Source organism: Tauraco erythrolophus, chromosome 3 (genome assembly GCF_009769465.1).
Source record: "Tauraco erythrolophus isolate bTauEry1 chromosome 3, bTauEry1.pri, whole genome shotgun sequence".
Classification (NCBI taxonomy): domain Eukaryota; kingdom Metazoa; phylum Chordata; class Aves; order Musophagiformes; family Musophagidae; genus Tauraco; species Tauraco erythrolophus.
In genome coordinates, this window is record NC_141467.1 from 21,312,416 (window position 1) to 21,328,247 (window position 15,832).

Sequence of the window (15,832 nt, forward strand, 5' to 3'; positions counted from 1 at the left end):
CCATGGTGTTTTTATGTCTTTAGATTCTTCCACTTCATAAGTAGTTGCTCATCAGCCTTACTACAGTAAAAGGAAATATGAGTTAGATTTGTATACTGGAGGCTTGAACCATTCATAGCTTGTTTCGACATCCTATTTATTTAAAAGGATATCTGCATAAGTGCTGTGAAGGAGAGAGACATTGAGCAGAAGTTAAAACAAGTGATAGCTGAATGGGACAACAAAACATTTATCTTCGCAAACTTTAAAACCCGTGGGGAACTTCTTTTGAGAGGTGATAGCACATCAGAAACAATTGCTACCATGGAGGACAGCTTGATGGTTCTTGGATCTCTCATGAATAACAGGTAACAGGAAAAGTGGAGGGGAGTGGGAGATAAAAATATCAGCAAGAGGCTTTGTTTTATTGAACAAATCTATCTTTCACAGAGGAGAAGGAGATAAACATCTGGATAAAACTCAAGATCTTGCTTGTCCTTGAACTGTTCATGGACTAGTTCTTACTGTCTATATCCCTCTAATAAGTTCTTTTGATAGCATGTGGATGTGTGTGGATTGATGAATAATCAACTGAACATTTTTCATCGATGTGAGGAAGTGGTGACAAGCATAAAGGGGACCACTGCCTGGTTGTGGCAGGCATACTGTGGGCATTACAGGCACTGCTACTCTGCACTCTTTGATAGGTCACTGCCTCATGCTGAAGGTGCTGAAAATCCCAGTTAAACTGAGCTTCAATTTGTCTGGTTTCCCATGCCAAATCCTGCAGATAAAATAAGGAACACAGAACCTGATCATCAGGCGGATATTTAAAAGCAAGAGTTTAGTTGATAAGGATCTCTGGGAGTCTTGCAGCTTTCAAGATGTTGCATAGTCCCTTTTTGAAACCACTTTACCTTAGAGTGAAATTGAAATCTTGCTCCTATTCAACTTCTGTTGGATCAGAGCTGTGCTATGCACATTATGTACAAAGCAGCAAATTGGAGGTGATTTGGTTTATAGCTGCTAACTAGCTGAATTAAGTACAGGTTTATACTTTCACTTGACAAAGATGAGAGCAGCAGAATTATTCCTCATCCTTATGAGCAATGTACTGGCTTTCAAGAGCCTTCTTTCCTTCTTGAAATAAAGCAAGTGTCTTCTTTTTGTTTCAGATACAACACACCCTTCAAGACACAGATTCAGAAATGGGTGCACTATCTTTCCAACACAACAGATATCATTGAGAACTGGATGACTGTGCAGAACTTGTGGATTTATTTAGAAGCTGTTTTTGTTGGCGGTGATATAGCAAAGCAGCTTCCAAAGGTTTTCAGACACACCTTTTTTCAGTTTGGTTTTTCACATTTTAAGAATAAAACTGAACTGTGATGTCATAATTGATGCAGTAACATAACTTGTACTCGACAAAACTAGTCTTGCTAAGAAATTAGGTAAACGATGCCAACAGAAGTATTGTGTTAGAAAGAATAATGAAATTGTGTAAGCTAGTCGATCTTTTTATTTCTAGATTGTAGAATTGTTAACCAATATATGTTTAAATATTGTGCCTAGTAGTAGCCTTGCCTAGTTAGCCTAGCTTAGTAGTACCTGCCACTAGGCTAGTAGTACCTAGGAATCCTTATCTTAAACTTTCCTTTATAGCTTTTCAAATTAAAAATTAACATTTTAGAAAAAAAAATCTTGAAATTTGAAGCATGCAATTCAAGAGTAATGGGTTTTCTGTCTTTTTCTCTAAGAATAATTGAAAGAGAAAGTAGATAGCGGGCTTGACAGGTACAAAATAAGCTGTGTTGTGTAAACAGACAGATTGACATTTTTCTAAGCTGAAAAATTTTTACGAGTTAGACACAGGCTTACTGGTGAGATTACTGGGTGCCAGTTCTGCAAGCAGATGCCTTTCCCTCTTCTTTCTTCCTTCCTCCATCTTTTCCCTTCCATATTCATCATCATGTTTCATTCAACAGGAAGCAAAGCGTTTCTCCAACATTGATAAATCCTGGGTGAGGATCATGACCCGAGCTCATGAAACACCTAATGTTGTTCAGTGCTGCATTGGAGATGAAATCATGGGACAGTTACTACCACATTTGCTAGAACAGCTTGAAATCTGTCAGAAATCACTCACAGGGTAAGATTACTACAAGACCACAGTCTTGGGCAGGTGTTTGTGAATTGTGTAACTAGGGAAAGAGCAATTGCTTGAGTACTGTCCCATGGACTTCACAAAGATCATGTTGTTATTCTACTATGAATTCAGTTGAACAGAGCAAACAAATTAGCAGGATGATGCAACACCTCCAAAGAAATTGATAGCAGCTCACTGATAAGTATTTGATTTGTGACAAAGCTGTCACTCACTGTCTGTCTCCTTTGAAACCAAAGCTTGTTTCAGCCTGGTTTTGATCCAGAATTCAATCTAGATCTGTATGTCCTATTCAGATCCTTCACAAATCTGGGAGAAATTCAGCATGAGAGACCGAAACAGCAAGGAACAGACTTAATGTAAAATATTTTATTTTGGTTTAGTTTCTTTTCTTTTTACTGGTGCTTATTTTAGAGCAAATAATAAAGGCTTTCCATGAAATGATTTCTGATGCTAAAAAAGCAGCTTTAAAGCAGGCGCTTCACGTGATGGTATGATGGATAAGAATTGTCATTGCCACTGCTAAAAATTGCAATGATATGTTGTGAGAAATGCTACCTTTAAAGAGGAAAGGATGTATAAATTAACCTAATTCACTTACCATCTCTTACCATCTCTCTCCTGCCCTCCCTCATTTTTTTTTAAAAAATGCAGATACCTGGAGAAAAAACGCCTCTTATTTCCACGATTCTTCTTCGTGTCAGATCCTGCTCTCTTAGAAATTCTTGGCCAGGCATCAGACTCTCACAATATACAGGCACATCTGCTGAATGTCTTTGACAATATTAAAACTGTCAGGTTCCATGAAAGGGTATGTACTGCCCACATCTCGATGTTACATTCTTTTAAATTAACAATGCGTGATACTTGTTAAATAAGAATGCTACCTGGGTGCGTAGTGCATGCAGTTGTTTTACCGAGCTCATTAACTGTTTGGTGCTGCGTAGGCTTTCTTAATTTAAATTTCGTTTCATATCCTCATTTATGTAATAGGAAAACTCTGTATAGAATAGCAAAACAAATGAAAATTTGCACCTGTGCTTAAGTTTCAGAAAAAAAACAAACAGGTACTGAACTGTCTTCTGTGGCTTAATATAGGCTAGCATCCTCTCAGATAAGCTTCTGATTCTTTATGAGCATATTTGTAACTTCAGATTGCTTGTATTTGTACTTTTCCATTCATTTTTTCATTGTAAGAAAAAGTGTATCTAGGCTCTCACCTGTTTCTGGGTTATTCTTAATATCCCTTCAGATATACTGCTTGAAGAACAATTTTCTCATACCCTTTACAAGAACAGACAGCAACAACAAAATTTTTTTTCCTGTGTGTGTATACATTTTCTTAGAAATTCACTACCTCTCTATGCATTTGAAGTTCCTTTGATTGACTATATTCTGTAACTTTTGTGTTTCCATTATTTTTGATTGTAAGGCTGTAAATTTTGTTAGGATATTAACCTACTAGTAATGGGGGAAGGCTTTCTTTATTGTAACTGGAAAGTGAATATTGTCATTGAAACTTAAGTGAAATTCAGGAATTGTCAGTGTATTGGGGTTTGTCTCCTTGTTAGATGACAGTATTTTGTTTAAAGCCTTTCTGCACACCAAAAGTAGTTATTTAATGTTTTTTGCATTTCACTTAACAGTTTGGTATAATTTATTAGTGTCATGGCTTATCCCAGCCGGCAGCTGAGCTACCACAGGATTGCTCTCTCACTCCTTTCTCCTCGGTTGGATGGGGAGGAGAAACATGTAACAAAAGGCCTGAGGGTTGAGATAAGAATAGGGAGGGATCACCCACCAACCATGGCCCCGGGCAAACCAGGCTTGGCTTGGGGACAAATCAATTTAATTCATTAACAGTTCATTCAGAGAGGATAATGAGAAACAAAACCAGATCTTAAAACCACCTTCCCTCACCCCTCCCTTCTTCCAGGCTGTACCTCCTTGCCCCTAGCATTGCAGGGGGATGGGGAATGGGGGTTTCAGGTCAGTTGGTCACAGGCTGTTTCTGCCACTCCTTTCTTAAAGGGAGGGGACCCCTTACACTCTTCCCTTGCTCCACCGTGGGGCCCCTCCTCACGGGAAGTAGTCCACAGACTTCTCCAACGTGAGTCCTTCCTGCAGGATGCAATCCTTACCCATCAGATTGCTCCAGTGAGGGCTTATCCTAAAGAGTGTTGGCTTCTTAAGGCACAGCCACGCACTCCGGCATAGAGTCCTCCACGGACTGCAAATGTGTCTCTGCTTCACTGTCAGTCTCCAGCAGTGTGTGAAGTCCTTCCCATGGAGACAATCCTCTACGAAGTCCCTTAGGCACAGGCATCTCTTGTTCCAGTGTGAGGTCTTTCATGAGCTGCAAGTGGATCTCTGCTCCACGGTTTCTGTCATGGGCTGCAGGGACACAGCCTGCCATCTCACCACGGGCTGCAGGGGAATCACGGCTCCTCTCATTCCATCTTCACTAACCTTGGTGTCTGCATGGCTGTTTCTCTCAGATCTCAGTCCTCTCTCCGCTGCAGCTGCGCTGGTCCCAACTGGCGTTATGAACCTTGGCAGTCCCAGCAGGATGAACTCTGCCCAGTGGGTGCTCTGGAAGCGAGGCCCTTCAGAGCTCTCCAAGCTGCGCTGCCGCAGCCATCTCCAGTCAAATGGTGGCAGCCCAGTGTGGGCAGCCACCTGCTGGGGGGGCCAGCCCCATACCTCCCTGCTCTCTTTGCTGCAGGTCCCTCCTGCTTCAGGTTCCTTTGTCCCCTTTTTAAATACAGCATTTGGAGAGGTGCTGATCCATGGCTAGAGGGGAGGGGCCTCTGACCTGGCCAGAGACCAGTTCAGTCAGTTTGGAGCTGGGGAAGCTTCTCACATGTCCTTACAGGGGCCATCTCTGCAGCTTCTCTCTGGCTACCAAAACCACACCACATAAATCCAGCACAATTAGTTACCTAAATAAGATTAATGGAGTGATGGCAGGAAAACAGACTGTTATGGTAAAGATAGCAAGAAATGTATAAACACAAAATATTCTTGCTTTGCTTTTGTTAGATATATGATCGTATATTGTCGATTAGTTCACGAGAAGGGGAGACTGTGGAGCTGACTAGACCTGTAATGGCTGAAGGTAACGTGGAAGTTTGGCTCAATTCTCTGTTGAAAGAATCCCAGCTGTCACTGCATCATGTTGTTCGCCAGGCAGCTGCGCACATCCAGGAAACTAGTTTCCAGCTGATTGAATTTCTTTCTACTTACCCAGCCCAGGTAATATCACTGTTAAATCAATAAAGAATTGTTCAGATATGGAGCACATTGATGTTTCTTTCTTGTCTTTGCAATCAAAATTACAGCCAGTGTTATAAATACAAAACTGACATTTGAATTTATCTTAATCACCTCAGTCTTCAAAGTTACACTTTACATATCTGAAACCAAAAGAGGAAAACTATCCCTGAAACTTTTGTTCAAAAACAATGCTAAATGCAATAAATTAATGCAATAAAGTTAACAATATTTCTTTACAAGCTTAGTACTTGACTACTGAAGGAGAAGTAGTAAAATTATATGTTTGTTTATATATTCAGGAAAACACTATATATTGCAAAAGATTTGGAGCTGAGGGTAGTGCTGAGGGAAAACTTTTCTTAGTAGAAGCTTCTTCACTTGTGATCAGGAGTGTGGTTGGAGAGGGAGTAAAGACTGTGAATTATTGAAAAAATATTTTAAATTGAATCATGACTTATTCACTGATTAGTTGTTAATTATATATAAAGTATATTAATTATATATAGTATTTATATATATGCTGTAAATTATATCGAGCAGCTGTATCAGCAGTGCACTGCAGGCAACATCTACAAGACTGAAATGTGGACTGAACTATCTGATCATGGATGGAGCTGGGATGCATAAAACAAATGCATGAGTTGAATGACCTCCATATGGATACATAAAAAATATTTTTATACAAATAGTAGCAGAACCGTTTCTTTAGTTTATCTGTGTCTGTGAATGTGCATTTTAGGTGAAAGAGAAAAGGTTACAAAGCATATACTTTTATATTTTCTAAGGTTGGGTTGTTGGGGATTCAAATGATTTGGACGAGAGACTCAGAAGAAGCTTTGACTAGTGCCAGGTATGATAAAAAAATTATGCGAAAGACAAACCAGTTTTTCCTGGATCTCCTAAACATGCTGATAGATATGACGACAAAAGACCTTAGCCCAGTCGAGCGAGTTAAATACGAGACATTAATAACTATTCATGTGCATCAGAAGGACATTTTTGATGATCTGGTGAGTACTGAAAAATTTACAATTAGTTATGAGGTGTTTTCCACCTAAAACAATGTTAAAGAACAAGAAAAAAATATTACTATATCTATGAACTCCTGCCTCTTAAGCTAAACATTTAATTTCAGGGTTGTAATGATTATGTGACCTGGAGTATTATAAAAATGCTGATGTTGCTTCAATCCATGTCTTAGTTTCCTTTTAAGTAATTAAGTGGGTTTTTTTCCCCACAAGCAGTGGCAGAATTTTGTCATGCTTTATGTTGGCTTGCTTAAGTGAGATGCCTCTGTCACATGATTGTCTGGGAACTTCTTTTTCCTCATATGTGGCATTGCAAGTAGTTGTCCTTTATCTGGACTATATTGTGAGTTTCGAAGAGTAAATAGAATGGATGTAGAGTTATAGTACAGAAAAAAGCTTGAAGTTGGTTGAAGCTGCTATCCCCTCTGTTCTAGTTTCAATAGCATACCTAATTATTACTTCGGGTTTTATTTATTCACTTCACACCTTCTCATGCCACCACAGGATATTAAAATTAGGAAAATGAAAGCATTTACTGCTTAAACAATCAAACTCAAAAGCTAGCCCTTTTACCTATAGTAAGCTCTGGACCTGACTCTGAAATTAATCCGTCTGAGAAAAGAATTACTGAGTTTTAACCCGTTCATGATAGGCAGGCTCCTATCTTTTCATTGTAGAACCAGTTGTTTCTAGTTATAATCATCTTATGTAAAGTATAATTTTTAGATACAACCTGCAGGGCATCTTTTTTAATCCTGTTTTAATATTCAGTTGGTGAATTTGGAATTACTCCCAGCTCTGTTGAATTTCTTAACTAATATCTGCACCATGACACTGTCTTGAAATACCTTTTATCCAATTTGCATGTGGTTTCATACAGTTCTCAGGAGTTTTTTAAAATAAAGTATCACATTATGTGCTTCCTACTCAAATCTAAGAATAAAATGGTAGAGATGTGTAAAAGAAATGGCAGTTGTAATGTTATCTGAATGCAATGACTTTCGTTTGAGGCTTATGGACCTCAAATATTAGAATTAAATTAGAATTAAAATTTAGAATTCTGACACACTCATCTAGAGCCTGAAGTTCCTTTTCCTTAGTATGGATTTCAGGGACAGCAATAATGTGTTAGCAATTTTTGTGGTAAAAATCAAGATAGAATCTCCACTATTCTTGTGTTACTAGCTGTTCTTTATGCCTTTCATTGTGATTGCGGTGCTGCCTTTGCAGTACTACTTAGATGAGATAATACAAATGCAAAAGTAAGTGTTAATCGAATGAATACCACAGCCTTTTTTTCCCTCTTTTCCTAGTGTTGCATGCATATCAAGAGCCCTACAGACTTCGAGTGGCTGAAACAGTGTAGATTTTATTTTAATGAAGACTCTGATAAAATGATGATTAAGATCACTGATGTGGGTTTCACATACCAGAATGAATTCTTGGGCTGTACTGACAGGCTTGTCATAACGCCCCTTACAGACAGGTGAAAAAGACTGATTTTATTCCTGTATTTTTTGACACCAAACCTATACTTTTACTAGAGCATTTTAGTCTCTAGCTTTATACAAAGGACTGTGTGTTGCAGCCCATTAAGTGATGATAGCCTGTTGCCTTTTAGATGTTACATCACTTTGGCTCAAGCTTTAGGCATGAACATGGGAGGAGCACCTGTGGGACCTGCAGGAACTGGAAAAACTGAAACTATCAAAGACATGGGACGATGCCTTGGAAAATACGTAGTGGTCTTCAACTGTTCAGACCAGATGGATTTCCGAGGACTTGGGAGGATCTTCAAAGGTAAGATGTTGGCCAACAGGATCAACTGTATCCTGGAGTGCATAAAGCGCAGTATAACTAACTGGTCAAAAGAAGTGATTGTCCCACTATACTCAGCATTGAAGTGGCCTCACCTGAAGTTCTGTGTGCAGTTTTGGGGTCAACAATGTAAGAAGCATATGAAAATATTAGAATGCGTACAAAGCAGAGCAACAAAGATAGTGAAAGAACTAGAGGGCATGACTGATGAGGAATGGCTGAGTATACTAGGTTTGTTCAGCTTAGAGAAAAGGAGACTGAGGGGTGCCCTCATTGCTGTCTAAACTTCCTCATAAGGAGGAGCAGAGAGGGAGGTGCTGATCTCTTCTCTCTGGTGTCTGGTGACAGGACATGAGGGAATGGCTTAAAACTGTGTCAAGTGAAGTTCAGGTTGGGTATTAGGAAAATGTTCTTCGCTGAGAGCGTGGTCAAGCACTGGAACAAGCTCTCGAAGGAAGTAGGGAGGGCTCTAAGCCTGTCAGTGTTGAAGTAGTGTGCGGACAACACTCTTAGATATATAGTTTAACTTCTAGGTAGCCCTCTGTGGAGTCAGGAGTTGAACTTGATGATCCTCATGAGTCCTTTACAACTCAAGATATTCTGTGATTATATGATTCTATGGACTATGTGAAAATTACAAATGCTAAGAGAACATCTCCATAAAACAAGGTCAATGCATAATCAGCAAGTGGTTTTCAGCCTTTCAATAAATGCAAGGAATTAATATCTTGTTATGAATGTAAAATACATTTGCAACACTGTCTCCAAGAAATAGAAATGTCTGGAAAAAAAAGACAGTTCATGAAAGAATACATAAAGACACTTAAAATAATCAATGAAGACTGCCAATACAAAACCAAAAAGCTGCAAAATTTATTGCTAAACTGTTGGAATGTGCTGGATTCTGATTTCAGTATTTTGTCTCCTTCAAACGTCAAACTTCATATCAGTTGAAGGAAGTGCGTGAATAACACTGTATATGTTAAAAATGATTAGTACAGCTCACTGAAGTTAAATGCAGATGACCTTTTTTTTTTTAGACACCTGAAATTGATACCTTTGAGTCACGGCAGATGTCGAATCAGGGATCAAGTGGAGGTCCTTGACTATTGTATTGTTGCAAATGACTGTGTTGATGATTTTTTTTTGTTTCTTTTATTTTCCCCAAAATATCCTGGGAAGAATGCAGTTCTGGCACAGACTGACCCCTAACTTCTTTCCAGGTGAAAGAAACTTTGTTGTCCGTTTTAATTTATGCAATGAGCTATTGACAACCCATCATATTTTCATAGACTTATTGCAAGGATTTTTTTTTTTTTTTTTTTTTGGGTGGTGGGGGGAACAGGAGAACATTCAAGATACTGAGAGAAGAAGTAGAAATGGACATACGTAGTATCCTAGACAAGCTTGAAAGCTTGAGGACTTTTAGAACTTTGTGAATTCTTTCTTGAAAAAGAACTAAATTTTTTTTCTTGTCCCTTTCCCAACCCCCCAAAATAAGCAATTTTTGATTTTTTTACTGAGATAGAGTAACCTGATTTTCGACGTATGAGTTACACCAAAAAAGGGTTAACAACATAATGGTCAGATGCTTAGTTGCTTTTCTCTTTGAAGGTCTTGCCCAGTCTGGCTCCTGGGGTTGCTTTGATGAATTCAATCGTATTGATTTACCAGTACTATCAGTAGCTGCACAGCAAATTGCAATTGTGTTGACAAGTAAGAAGGAACATAAAAAAAGCTTTATTTTTACTGATGGAGATAATGTGGAAATGAACCCAGAATTTGGCATCTTTCTTACTATGGTAGGTGTTCAGTAGGTTTCTAATATGCCAATGATGATTGTACAATAATCACTTCTAACCTGGTATGTTAAATGTACTTGCTAACTCCTGTCACTCAGCTCTTAGAACTCACTGACAGTTTGAGAACATTAAACGTTACTACAAAGACAGTCTGCAAGGTTTTGTCTCAATGCACATGCAATTAGCAAATGCAGCCAACGTTATAAATAGAAGTTGTTAACTCAATGTCAGATTATTTCTACATTCTACATTCTGGTTTCCAAAGTATGCTTTTTGCTCCAAGTACAGAAAAATGGCCATAGAGATATAGGTAGAAGTAGCCAGTAAAAACAAGACTTATGAGACAAATAGAAATTGGAAGTGTTTAAGTGGAACGTTTTTCATACCTCATGAATGTAAGAGAGGCTAAAATGCTGTAGAAATATGGTGGTAAATCTGCATGACAATTCATTTTTACATGTGATTTAAAGCCAACAAGCTATTTTTGTCTAACCGGATTTTCATGTGCCTTTGCTGATTCTTCTGTTTGTGCAAGGTGCAGTCAACTTCAAAACCTGTTCTTCTCTCCAGAATCCAGGATATGCTGGACGGCAAGAACTTCCTGAAAACTTGAAGATGAACTTCCGTTCGGTGGCTATGATGGTTCCTGATCGTCAAATCATAATTCGTGTCAAATTGGCTAGTTGTGGTTTCATTGCTAATGTTGTATTGGCAAGGAAATTCTTTACACTGTACAAGCTGTGTGAAGAACAACTGTCAAAGCAGGTGATTATTTTCGTATGAGGGAAAACTATCTTAGAGAAAAACTATATATGATGTCACAAATTATTAGTACCTATTTGAAGAAAATGGAAAAGTTCATGCTCACTGAGTAAGCTAAACAATACCTGCAGTTTAGTAGTGCAACCCTCTGCTGTCCTGGAGGATTAACTCCTGCTGCAGGTTATCTGTACAAGAATGGGACTGTCATTCAGAACTGTGCTTATTATTAAGATTTAACTTTAATGAATGGTCGTGATTGAGGCAAATAAAAGGCTTATATATTAGTTGGTCTTATAGACTGGATAGAGAGGCTTTTGATTTGTGCTGCCTGTGCTTGTTTAGATGTTTCTCAGATAAATTAGATTTCCAAGATCCATAGAGAATTCAAAATAATACTGCTAGTTTATTTCTTGATAGTCCTTGGGAACCTTATCTTGGTTCAAAGACTTGTAATTACGTTTCTTTTTTCCATCACACCTTACAGTTTAGAAGGTCGTAGCAGAGGTGGGGAATGAAGTCTCTCATAGTCATACAGCCGAAGACTAGTTGTTGGATGTTAGGATGTATTTGTGCCACATGTACCACTTCTCATACATATCCGTATCTTAAATGATAAATAGGAATTGTTTCATCCCTGTTAACTTGGGGAAAATTTCCCCAAACTGCGTGTCTTCTAGGTGCATTATGATTTTGGCTTGCGGAACATATTGTCAGTGCTACGTACTTTAGGAGCAGCAAAAAGAGCAAATCCCACAGATACTGAATCGACCATTGTCATGCGTGTGCTGAGAGACATGAACCTGCCTAAACTAGTAAGTTCTGAAGGCCTGGTGAATTAATTAAACTGCACTTTAAAGCTGTGTGGTTTTTTGGAAATACAGTTTAAATCTGTTAAGGTGATCACTAGTGACTTTTACACTGAAACTAGCTTGGAAATGTTCCATTCTCTGAATGGTCTTGGGTACTGGTTTTGGCTGGGATAGAGTTAATTTTATTTGTAGTACCTTGTATGGGGCTGGGGAGGGAATGAGGGAGGGGCTGTGTGGTGCTTGGCTGCCTACCTGGGTTAAACCACAATACCTTGAATTGCTCAGAATTTTTTTTACATATTTCTCCTGCTACCTGTAGAAATAAGTGACCAAATAGAAGTCTATATGGTAACCACTTTACAACCTTTGACCTAAAGTATTTAGTCACTCTTTTGAAATACTCTGTTATTCGTAGTAATGAGTACCACTCATTTGTCTTAAACAGCTAACAAAGCCTCTTCTGTTGCTGTGATAATTCATCTCCTTTATTATCTTTCTTTACATCTTAGAGAAATAATTTACTATTTGTATGAATTTTATTGCTGAAATCTGCTTTAGTAAATTCAGTCTGTATGTTAGTGGTTTATTTTCATTAAATTTTGATTATTGAAAGCATCACATGATCTCCTTCTGCTGTGTCCTGCTAGAGTGTTTAACACCTATAGGGTTGCCATAGATGGTTATGTTTTCAAATATTTCTTTTGCTCTACAAGAGTTAGGGATTGTTTTTTAAGATGCTGGAATAAATAAAATAGGTTTTAATCTGTGGGTTTTCCCCCCTCCCGATTTTCACTAGATTGATGAAGATGAACCCTTATTCCTGAGTCTAATTGAAGATCTGTTTCCAGATATCCGGCTTGATAAAGTAGGCTATCCTGAACTGGAAGCCGCCATTGACAAACAGGTAATGTTTCTCTTGATCTGATATAATTATCATGATGTGACATTTAAGAAAATTATTGGTGTTGAATCTACCCAGCTGGTAATAGTATGTTTTGCTATTTAGAGGAAGAGTGAGCTTTTCCATAAATCTTTACCATTGGCGTATTATTGTTAACCTTACTCTTAGGGATGTCACTGAATTGTGATCGTGGTGTCTTGTGGTTTTCTTGTGAGTCATTTGTGGTGCTAAGTTTGAAAAATGAGTATATATGCACTTGCCTAATGTGACCCAGGATTTACTATTTGTATACAACAATCAGAACATGAGCTTGAGAAAAGATTTACCTCAAATAATACTTCCTCTATTTCATTTCCAATTAGATCTTTTGGAATGTTTCAGTAGGGCCAACTTAAGAACATCAGTGGGATATAGAAGGCTAGTGAAGTATGTACACTTACATGATCACCTCTGTTAAAATTTCCTGCAGAATTTCAATAATTCCTCAGATAATTATCTAATAGTTAAACAAAGAAATAAAACCCACAAAAAACATGTAAAAAAAACCCACAACAAGCCTGAAACGAGAAAAAATGAAAATCAGAAGTGCATTTCTGAAGAATTTGAATATATAACTTTCGATTTACTTATATTTTCTATGATTAGATACAAGTAGAGAGATCTGCTTCTGACATTCCTAACAAGGAAGAGTTGAATCATCAGCTAATGTTTATAAAACTGTTTTACTATCAGTAGTTTACACAGTTGGCTTTAAAAAAGGACACACAAATTACGCTTTTATTAGGAGAAACTGTTAAGCACTTGAATCTCATGCTTTAAATTGTCATTTCCTAATAAATTAAACACAGAGGTCTTCATAACATGGTCTTCATAGCTCTGCTGTTGGTGATCTGTGAAGCCAGACATAGAAAGTGTCAACCCTTTTAACAACAAACCATTTTCACTTGCTTGTAAGTAGAGTGTAATGTCAGTCCATACTGAAGCAATTTTGGAAACTTGAAGAGCTTTAGGCACTGCGATTATCTTGTGTAAAACAAAATTTATCAAAAGTTCAGAACTAGGGGTATCGTGGTGCCTTTTTAGTGCTATGACAGTATTTGGAAGTTTTGTTAGCTTATATTGACATATTTTACTCATATTGCTGAAACTTAACATCTGGGGAAACTAGAAATGATAGGCCATCTTGTTTGTCTTGGAAGTGAATAAAAATTTTATTGAATGGAGCTCTTTGCTGTGTTTTCAGAGCTATAACAGCTCAGTACAATGAAAATGGCTAGGTTAAGACAGAATCAAGTTCAAGACTGTTTTTTATTAGGGAAAGGAGCAGGAGCTGTTGGGAAAATATAATAACGAAGAAATAGTTGTTACTCCAATTAAAGTGTTTTTCGATGTTTATATATTGTGGTGGGTTGATCCCAGCTGGCAGCTAAGCTGACACCCAGTCACTTGCTCACTTTCCCCCACCAGGTTGGGGGGAAGATTTCGAAGGGGAAAAGAGAGGGGAAAAAAAGCTCATGGATCTAGATTGAGACAGTTTAATAAATAAAGAAAAAAAAGAAAAATAAGTAATCCAAAAGCAATCATCCACCACCAGCAGACTGATGCTCAGCCGTCTTTGAGGAATGGCTACTTTCCATTACAAAGAAAATTCCCCCCAGTTTTGTTGCTGAGCATGACATTATCATGGCAGGGGGGCTGGACTAAATGACCTTTAAGGGTCTCTTCCAACCCAAACTATTTTATAATTCTGTGATTCTATGGTGTGAAATATCCATTTGGTCAGTCGGAGTCAGCTGTCCCAGCTGTGTTCCCTCCCAGCCTCTTGCCCACCCCCAGCCTCCCTGCTGATGGTGCAGTGTGAGAAACAGAGAAGACTTCAATGCTGTGCAAGCACAGTTCAGCAATAGCCAAAACACTGGTGTGTTATCAACACTGTTTTGATCACAAATCTAAAACATGGCACCATATGGGCTACTGTCATGGTTGTTAAACCAAGCTGGCAACTAAATGCCAGGCAGCGGCTCATTCACCCTCCTCCACCCCCAGGGAATGAGGAAGAGGATTAAAGGGGAAAAGGGAAGAAGACTTGTGGGTTGAGATAAGAACAATGTAATAATTAAAATAAAATAATTCTAAAAGTAGTAATGATAATATAATGTATAAAATGATAATAAGATATACAAACAAGTGATGCACAATGTAGCTACTCAACACTCAGTGACCAATGCCCATCCTGTCCTGACACGTGATACCAAAACAGGTAAGTCCTGAAACCACAATCCTGGAAGAGTGAGAGGCCCAAAAAGAGACTGAGAGGAAGACACAACTCAGAGTCCAAGAGAGAGATAGAACTTTGAGAATCCAAGAGTCCGAATGAGATCAAACTTCCCAGCCAACTCTCATCTATATACTGGGCATGACATTACAGGAAATGGAATATTCCATTGGCCCATTTGGCCCTCAATCCTAAATCTAAGTTCAAATCGTAAACTAGAAGTTGTGGGTCCTTTGACCTGGCTATTCTCCTCCCAAGCCTGTTGTGCTCCAGCACACTGGCAAACATGGAAAGCTGATAAGTCCTTGATATCTCAGCAGCAACTGTAAACATCAGTGTGTTATCAACATTCTTCTCATAACAAATCCCATACTAAGTTCAAAACACAGAGCTATTCTAGCAACTGAAAAGAATACTAACTCTGTCCCAGATGAAGCTAGGACAGCTGCTATGAAGAAAATTACTCCATCCCAACTAGACCCAGTAAATATGTACAACTGTAACAGAGGATCTTTTGAGAACGTGTCAAGTTTGCTTGTGAACATACTTCTTTTTCGATAAGGGAAATACTTAGTCTACAAGATTATTATAGAATTCACGAGTGTTATAAATTGTTAAGAAAAGGTAAGTCTCCACTGATGGCATTGGTTTAGAGTGAAGGAATAGCTAACATGACCATCTTGTTTTATGTGAAGAAAGAAATCAGTTCAGATACGTTCTGTCAGTGAATCATTAGATTTTGGATATGTTATTTTACATATGTGGACTCTGGAAACAAGTCAGAAGGCTATACTGGAAAGACAGGCAGCTTGAGTGGTTTGGTGTCAACTGCAAGAGCTGTTAAGATGTAAATGATAACAGAATTTTATCGTGTATCCATGAAAATGGTGCATCTGATGTCTTCATTATGCTTTGCAAACTCCATTGCTTCAACAGTGGTATTCTTCATGGTGATGAGGAGCTGGTGGCAGCATATACTTCATGGTTGCTGTTGATGAATTCATCTCATGCTGCC

General features: G+C 38.3%; 1 protein-coding gene across 2 annotated transcripts in view; it reads left to right on the plus strand.

Moving 5' to 3' along the window:
* The window catches only part of DNAH5 (dynein axonemal heavy chain 5), a 159,626-nt gene that overhangs the window by 70,328 nt on the left and 73,466 nt on the right, over positions 1–15,832 (plus strand). For both annotated transcript variants that reach the window (XM_086609042.1, XM_086609044.1), the window contains exons 29-40: positions 148–347; positions 1,155–1,308; positions 1,968–2,131; positions 2,801–2,957; positions 5,189–5,401; positions 6,208–6,432; positions 7,764–7,936; positions 8,072–8,250; positions 9,883–10,070; positions 10,641–10,835; positions 11,510–11,644; positions 12,438–12,545. In XM_086609042.1, coding sequence (XP_086465168.1) covers positions 148–347; positions 1,155–1,308; positions 1,968–2,131; positions 2,801–2,957; positions 5,189–5,401; positions 6,208–6,432; positions 7,764–7,936; positions 8,072–8,250; positions 9,883–10,070; positions 10,641–10,835; positions 11,510–11,644; positions 12,438–12,545 — 2,091 coding nt within the window. The remainder of the gene's footprint in view (positions 1–147; positions 348–1,154; positions 1,309–1,967; positions 2,132–2,800; positions 2,958–5,188; positions 5,402–6,207; positions 6,433–7,763; positions 7,937–8,071; positions 8,251–9,882; positions 10,071–10,640; positions 10,836–11,509; positions 11,645–12,437; positions 12,546–15,832) is intronic.